The sequence below is a fragment of the Dermochelys coriacea genome, chromosome 6 (assembly GCF_009764565.3).
Source record: "Dermochelys coriacea isolate rDerCor1 chromosome 6, rDerCor1.pri.v4, whole genome shotgun sequence".
Taxonomy (NCBI): Eukaryota; Metazoa; Chordata; order Testudines; family Dermochelyidae; genus Dermochelys; species Dermochelys coriacea.
The window spans coordinates 754,628-762,464 of NC_050073.1; the positions used below are offsets into that span (position 1 = coordinate 754,628).

Sequence of the window (7,837 nt, forward strand, 5' to 3'; positions counted from 1 at the left end):
CTGGCTCTACCCAGCAACCCCACCCTGGCCCCGCCCGACCCCTGGCCCCGCCCTACCCAGCAGCCCCACCCTGGCCCCGCCCGACCCCTGACCCTACTCAGCAACCCCATCCTGGCCCCGCCCCTGACCCTACCCAGCAGCCAGACCCCTGACCCCGCTGAGCAACCCCACACTCACCCCGCCCAGCGGCCAAACCCTGCCCTGCAACCTGACCCTGACCCTGCCCAGCCCAACCCCACCCTGATCCCACCCAGCCCAACCCCTGACCCTGCCACCCCACCCGACCCCGCCCAGCTCAACCCTGGACCTCGCCCACCCCCTGACCCTGCCCAGGGACTCCGCCCAGCCCAAACCCTGACCCCAGCCCAACCCCACCCCGACTCCGGCTGCCCCCTGACCCTGCCCAAACCCTGACCTCGCCCAGCAACCCCACCGACCCCGCGACCCCACTCCCTAACTCAGTCCTGCCAGCCCCCTGACCCCACCCGGCCCCACGACCTCACCCTGACCCTGCCCACCCCCGTCCAGCCTACCCCTTGACCCAGCCCATCCCGACTCCACCACATGACCCCGCCCAGTCTGAACCCTGCCCCCCTCAGGCCCCACTCACTAACCTCACCCCAGCCCCATCCCCGACTCTGAGCCCACCCTGTCCTCTGCCCCAAGCCAGCCCCACCTGCTAACTGCACCCTACCTTCGTGGAGGCCCCCAGCTCCTCCAATATGGGGAGCCTACCCACCCCACACCTCTCTCCAGCACAATACCCCCTCTCAGCCCATTCCCCGCCCCTTACCAGTGAGGCCGTGCGGATGGTGGCAAAATGGTCCCGATTGCGGCAATACGCGCGGCGCCGGGCAGCTGACGAGGAACTCTGGGGCTCCATCTCCGGCTGGTACGGATCATCGTACAGGTTATCATGGCCCTGGTGGGTGATGGAGAGAGATGGGATGGGACCCAAGAGTCCTGACTCTCGGCCCTCTGCTCTAACCACCAGACCCACAAAGTGGGAATGTTCTTATTGTTTTTTCTGAATACTATGCGTGCCTCAGTTTCCCCTGTGTGTCACTCAAGTGTTTAGGGGGGAGGATGAGGGTGGGTGATGGCTGCAGCCCCCCCTGGAAAGCAGGTGTGACTGTGACTGGCTGCCTGGGACAGAGAACGGCCGACACTGTAGCCTGGCAGCCGATGGCCAGCCCATCCTCTGCAAGGACCAGCTGGGGTGTTGGTGCCGAGCAGGTGACCTGCAGGCCTGGGAAAGAGACAAAGGACCAAAGAGGGAAACAGGCGGCCTGGGGCCAGGCAACTGGAATGGGGCAGGCTCCTGTTTTGGACTCGGGATGGGAGTCCAGGGCATCAAGCCTGGGATCTGTGGCTGAAAGTACCTGATGTCTGTGCTAACAAGCCCTGCCCTCCGCTGGACAATCACCCGTCTATGTCGCACACTGGCTGCCGAGTGGGGGGCAGGGCCCCTCCGGCTGCCCCAGGGGCCTGTCCAGGGGGACTTGCTGCAGGGAGCTCATGGGGTGAACAGGAAGCCCCTGCGGCGAGTCCCCTGAGTCCTGGCTGAGCCTCATTCAGGACAGTTCCACAGCACCGGGCCTGGGACTCCAGGACACCCGACTCCCCTCCCAGCCCCGGGGTAGGACCCAGGAGTGCGGGCTGCGCGCGTGGTACCGGCAGGCGGTGGATGACGGAGCTGTTGGAGGTGACCGTGTGCTCCCCCTCCTGCATCATGGCGATCTCCGCTCCCTCGTCCTCATCGGAAGCGTCCGCCAGGCTGTTGACGCTGCTGCTCTGGCTGCTGGCGCTGATGGACATGCTGGGCACTGAGTGGCTGCTCTCCATGCTGTTGATGGTGCCCGTCCGGTGCATGAATTGCTCCACCTCCTGGGGGAGGGACGAAAGACAATGCAGCCTCTCTGGGGTGAGGTGGGGTGGGGGCTGGGCACATGGGATCCCTAGTCCGGCGCTGGGACCCTGCCCCTCCAGGGTGGGGGCTGTGCACATGGGGACCCCTTATCGGTGCTGGGACCTGGCCCTTCCGGGGTGGGGGTGGAGCACACGGGGAGCCCGGGGGCAGGTAACGCCGCTCTCACCTCCTCCTCGTCGGGTGCCTCGGCGCTGGGGCCGTTCTGCGCCTCCTGGAAGAGGATTTTCTTCATCTTGCGGTACTGCAGGTTGTCCAGCTCCCGCACGGCGTCCTTGGTGCGCTGGATCAGGTCCATGATCACCGTCTGGGGCCGCTCCCGCAGGAGGAACCGGTGCTGCTGGGGCACGGGGGCGGGGTCAGTGACGGACGCTGCCCCGGGGACACCAAGGACCCTTCACACGCTCCTGTCCACCCCCCCAGCTAGCCAACGTGGGACCCCGGCCGGGGCTTACCTTGAGCAGCACATCTGAGGTGGGCCGGTCTTGGGGGATTTTCTGCAGGCAGGAGTCCACAAAGTTCCGGAAATACTCGGACCTGGGGGGGCAGAAGCAGATAAACCGGAGGGGCAGGCAGGGCCATCCCTTGACACCAGAGAGCCAGCTAGGGCAAGATGGCTAACCCCATGGGAGGGCAATTCACCACCAGGGAGCGAACCCAGGAGTCCTGGCCCCACCCACGCGCTAACCATGGGACCCCGCTCCCCTCCCAGAGCTGGGAGAGAACCCAGGCTCCCACCCCCCCCACTCTAACCTCTAGACTCCACTCCCATCCTGAGTGACCCCAGGAGTCCTGGCTCCCACCCCCCCAGCTCTAACCACTAGACCCCACTCCCACCCCGAGCAGGGAGAGACCCCAGGAGTCCTGGTGGTGGAGTGTGACCCAGGGACCCTGCTGAGGGCTGGTCTCTACTCAGCGGCAAATCCAAAGGTGTGGGGTGAGGTGCCCAGCACAGACTGCACCCCAGCAACTGCCCAGACCCCCGTGGAGCTCGGTCGGGCAAGAGGGGGTTTGTGAGGCTGGTTCTGTGCCAGCAGGCAAGCGACAGCCAGAAATAGCCCCACAGGGGAGCCCGTTCCCAGGCAAGGCCAGCGGGCACCGAGGGGCACCCAGGTGCCTTTGGCTGGTGGCCCCGGCAGCTTGGCACGAGCTGCACCCACAGCTCGGGAGCGTGGGAATTGGGGGCTCACCAGTGGCTGGACTGCAGCCCGGGGGACTCGTTCTGGGCGATGTGGTATAAGGCACTCATTGCATTCATGTTGAAGAGGGGCGGCTTGCGCTCCGCTGGGGGGAGAGACACGCATCAGCAGCCGGCCCCCCGCCCCTCCCCAGAACCGCCCACCCCTGCCCACCCCTGCGCTGCCCAGCACCGCCCACCCCTGCCCCAGCCCAGCACCGCCCCCCACGCCTACCCAGCTCAATGCAGGTGATGCCGAGCGACCAGACGTCCACCTTCCCGTCGTACTGCCCCTCATCCATGGCCAGGATCACCTCGGGGGCCATCCTGGGGCAGACAGACAGAAAGATGGGGTGAGCTCCCCGGGCCCTGGCCCCCGGCCCCCCCCGCCCGGCCTGGCTCCTCACCAGTACGGCGTGCCCACGAAGGAGTTGGCAGGGGCGATGATGGAGGCCGAGCCAAAGTCCCCAAGCTTCACCTGCCCCGGCTCTGTCAGCAGGATGTTCCCGGCCTTCACGTCCCTGTGGGGCCCGGAGAGAGAGAGCGCTCAGCACCCGGAGAGCCCCACGGACGCCCCCCCTTCCCGGGGACTGGACAGCCCCACGGACGCCCCCCCTTCCCGGGGACTGGACAGCCCCACGGACGCCCCCCCTTCCCGGGGAGAGCGCTCAGCGCCTGGACAGCCCCACAAACGCCCCCTCTGCCCGGGGAGAGTGCTCAGCGCCCGGAGGGCCAGCCCCGGAGGGGCAACGAGGACAGACCGGGGGGCAGAAGGGAGCCAACCCCAGCGATGGGAGGAGACAGGGACAGACCAGGGGGTATGGGTGCAGGGGTGGGACGGGGGAGGAAGAGATGGGGACAGACGAGGGGGAGGAGGAAGAGGCGGGTACAGACCCGGGGGTGCAGGGGAGGAAGAGACGGGGACAGATGGGGGTGGAGGGGGGAAAACGACAGACTGGGGGACAGACGGGGCACAGACTGGGGGACAAGGAGGCAGATGAAGAGGCGGACACACATGAGGGGGATGGGGGCAGGGGTAAGACCTGAAAGGAAGAGATGAGCACAGACGGGGGGGTACCTGTGGATCATGTTGTGGCAGTGGAGGTAGGCCAGGCCCTGCAGTGCCCCATGGGTGATGGCCGCGATCTCCACCTCCTGCAGCGGCTTCTTGTGCACTGGGGGCAGAGGGAGGGGTCAGAGCAGCCCCCCCAGCCCCCTTTGGGGAACAGTCCCCCCCGCGGCCCGCACCCCTGGCACTCACCCTCCAGCAGGTCTGAGGCAGAGCCCAGGCAGTACTCCATCACCAGCTGTGGGGGGACAACAGGGGTGAGCTTGGGGGGCCGCTATACTACACCCGCACAGCCCCCCCAACCTGCCCATGCCACCCCCTCACAGCACCCTCCCCCCAGCCCTGACATCCAAACCTTCCACCCTGAACACCCCCGGACCCCACTCACCCAGGCCGTGTGCTCCCGCAGGTAGCAGCCCTTGTACTCGATGGTGTTGGGGTGTCGTAGCTTCTGCAGGAACTTCACCTCCTTAATGATGTCCTGCCATTTCTGAGAGACAGCCACATGTGCTTAGGGGCTGGGAGCCCGGACGCCTGGGTTCTATCTCAGCTCGGGGGGGGGAGGGGAAGGAGTGGGTCTGGGAGCCCGGACGCCGGGGTTCTATCCCAGATTGCGGGGGGGGAGGACTGGGAACCCAGACACCTGGGTTCTATCCCAGCTCAGACAGTGGGGTCACAATGGGGGAAGGGCTGGGAGCCAGGACTCCTGGGTTCTACCCCCGGGTCTGTTAAGTCTCCCCACCGCCCCCCTGCAAGAGCTGGGCACTCACCTCATTGGATTGCTTCCCACTGTACGACATCTTCTTGATGGCCACCACCTCGTTGTTGCGCATGTCGCGTGCCTGCCGGGCAGAGGGGCGTCAGAGTGGGCTGGCCAGGGGAGCCCCACAGGGCAAAGACCCTCCCAGAGCCAGCCCGGGGGGAGGGGAGGAACCCCATGGAGAACAGGGGCAGGTAGGGGGAGGAGTAGGGGCCCATAAAATAGAAAGGGGCAGGGAAGGGGTGGAGTCAGGAGGGGGGGAGGTGGTGGGCCAGGGCCAAGGACAGGGGCGGGGCCGGTGAGGAGGCAGGGCCAGGAAAAGGGGTATTGTTAGGAGTGGGGGGGGAGGGGGAAGAAGGCCGGGGAGCCCCCGGGGCAGGGCCCACAGCCACTCACGAAGTAGACGGCCCCGAAGCTGCCATGGCCGATCTCCCGCAGATCCACAAACAGCTTCTCAGGGTCGTCCTTGAAGAAGAGCTCGGCCACCTCGGGATCCTTGAGGCTGCCGGCCCGGGCGTTGGACGGCATGGCCGTGGCGGGGGGTGCTGCTCTGGCGCCCCGCTCACCTCCTGCAAGGGATACGCCACACGTCAGCCCGCACAGTGGCCCAGGCGGCCTGGTCCCCAGCCCCCGGCTCTGAGGCACCCAGGTCTCACTCCCCACCCTGAACTGGGAGAGAACCCAGGACTCCTTGCTCCCAGCCCCCCCTGCTCTAACCACCAGGCTCCACTCCCCACCCAGAGCCGGGAGAGAACCCAGGAGTCTTGGCTCCCAGCCCCCGCCAGCCATCTAGCCACACTCCAGACAGACTCAGCAGCTGCCTGACAGGTTTGGGCTGTCAGGTTGGGGAGGGGGTGGTGGCAGCGCTGCTTGTTTCCCAGAGTCCTTTGCAGATGGGCAGAGGATCTGAGGGTGGGGGGAGATGGGGACTCCTGGGTGCGCCATATGAAGGGAATCCTTTAACCCTTTCCTCTCTCCAGTCATCTTTCTAGCCCCCCCAACCTGCCAGGTATTGCTGAACTGGTGAGCCCTCCTTGCTTCCCACACGCGGTCCCCGATCCTGCTGTGTGACGGGCCGGGGACTGAGGGGATGGGCACAGAACTGATGGGGGGCTCATAGCTGGAGTCACACAGGTCAGGAGGGGGTCACACCCAACCCTCCAGAAAAAGATGGTAGGCCAGCTCAGGAAATGGGACGTGGGGCCTGTCCCCTCTGTGGAGTGCCGGCTCTGAGCCAAACCCAGGGCGGGGACGGGCTGGCTCAGGGGGGCAGGGAATGGGACGTGGGGCCTGTCCCCTCTGGGCGCCGCCGGCTCTGATCCGAACCCAGGGTGGGGATGGGCTGGCTCGGCTCAGGCGGGCAGGGAATGGGACGTAGGGCCTGTCCCCGCTCCTCCCTGTAGCTGTGGCTGAAAGGAGGCAGGAGGCACAAGGGAAATCCTGCCATTGTTCCCTGCTTCCCCGCAGTGCTCAGCACCGGGAGGGGGCCCAGACATGGCTCCAATGCCTCCTCACCTTGAGCATGGCCCTTCCCAGACCCTCTGGGAGCCTGGACGCCTGGGTTCTCCCCACAGATCAGGATGGGGAGCAAAGTCTGGTGATGATCAGGATGGGGAGCAAAGTCTGGTGATGGGGGGGGGGTTGGGAGTCAGAACTCCTAGGTTCTATCCCTGGCTCTAGAACAGAATCACAGTTAAGCCTAAGAAGCTCCTTTTCCCAACTTCCCCAGAGGAAAAAGGCCCCGTGTCCCATTTCCCCCACCCTCCAGCACCTTCCTCTGGGGTAGGGGAATGGCTCCAGGTCCTAGCTCCTGGACCAACTCAGAGCCCAGCCCAATCCCTGACCCAGCACCAAAACAAGCTGGCACCATGGGGCACAGAGCGGGCAGAGAAGTAGACCCTCGCCATAACAGGCGAAGGCACAGAGAGCCCACCTCGGCCTGGGATCCCCTGTGCTGGGCCAGCCCAATCCTTCCCCCCAGCCCATAGCTCATGCTGGGCCAGCCCATCCTCCCAGCCCGACCCTGTGACCCCCATAGCTCCACTGCTTGTGCTGGACCAGCTCATCCCCCCCAGCCCAACCCTCCCTCCCATAGCCCCACTGGCTGGTGCTAAGCCAGTCCAGCTCTCCCCCACAACCCTGCCGGCCCATAGCCCCACTGCCCCATGCTGGACCAGACTATCCCCTGGCTCCCCCCAACTGCCCCATATCCCCACTGCCCTATGCTGGACCAGTCCCTGACCAGTGGTATCCTCCTGGGTCCTCAAAGAAGTAGCAGCCTGCAGCACCCACCCTTGCACCTCAGCCTCCAACCTGGCCCTTTCTCTGCATGACCCCCAACCCAAGCCCCCTGCCCCCTATGACTTCCCTCCGGCTTTCTCCCCACCCAACCCTGCTGCCCCCCCGCCCTTCCCCCAACCCTTCCCCATGACCCCACTGACCCTGCTGCTGCAGCCCCACTCCCCCATGTCCTCCAAGATGTGGGGGTGTCTCACCAGCAGTTGGCGGCGCCTTCTCCCTTGTGGCTCCAGCTCCAGAGTACTGGGGTAGGGGGCAGCACCCCCAGCGGCCTCCTCCAACCCCACACAGGGGGGCACGTGCTGGACGCTACAGGGACGGGGGGGTCCTATGGGGTCTAAACCCAGCTCCCCCCACTGCTGCTGCTGTTTATGGGGGGAACGGGACTCCGTAGGGGCTCCTCAGCCCCCTCCCCCCTTCAGGGCGGTATATGCACCCGCGCGGGGTTGTGGGGCTCGGAGGTGTCCAGCCCCCGCTGTCCCCTGCTGTGGCTCCTGTGGGGGCGGGGAGTCCTTTGGAGGGCGAAGGGGGGCCTGGGTGGGGCTGCGGGAGCCTGGCAGGGACTGGGGCCAAGTGGGGGCTCTGGGGGGAGGGAGACTCTGCAGG

The 7,837-nt window shown here is 66.3% G+C and overlaps 1 protein-coding gene across 7 annotated transcripts in view; it reads right to left on the reverse strand.

Moving 5' to 3' along the window:
• The window catches only part of TAOK2 (TAO kinase 2), a 19,512-nt gene extending 11,708 nt beyond the window's left edge, over positions 1-7,804 (reverse strand). Inside the window, exons 1-14 of one of the 7 annotated variants that reach the window (XM_043517023.1) lie at positions 7,429-7,792; positions 6,449-6,609; positions 5,330-5,502; positions 4,944-5,015; positions 4,562-4,663; positions 4,366-4,411; positions 4,183-4,279; positions 3,512-3,625; positions 3,340-3,431; positions 3,118-3,211; positions 2,383-2,464; positions 2,097-2,267; positions 1,675-1,887; positions 794-922 (exon numbers count right to left, since the gene is read on the reverse strand). In XM_043517023.1, the coding sequence (XP_043372958.1) occupies positions 794-922; positions 1,675-1,887; positions 2,097-2,267; positions 2,383-2,464; positions 3,118-3,211; positions 3,340-3,431; positions 3,512-3,625; positions 4,183-4,279; positions 4,366-4,411; positions 4,562-4,663; positions 4,944-5,015; positions 5,330-5,461 (1,344 nt within the window). In that variant the 5' untranslated portion in view covers positions 5,462-5,502; positions 6,449-6,609; positions 7,429-7,792. Of the gene's footprint in view, positions 1-793; positions 923-1,674; positions 1,888-2,096; positions 2,268-2,382; positions 2,465-3,117; positions 3,212-3,339; positions 3,432-3,511; positions 3,626-4,182; positions 4,280-4,365; positions 4,412-4,561; positions 4,664-4,943; positions 5,016-5,329; positions 5,503-6,448; positions 6,610-7,428 lie in introns of all 7 variants that reach the window. The other 6 variants (XM_043517024.1, XM_043517022.1, XM_043517021.1 and 3 more) reach the window with 6 other exon arrangements.
• Positions 7,805-7,837: the final 33 nt, after the last annotated feature.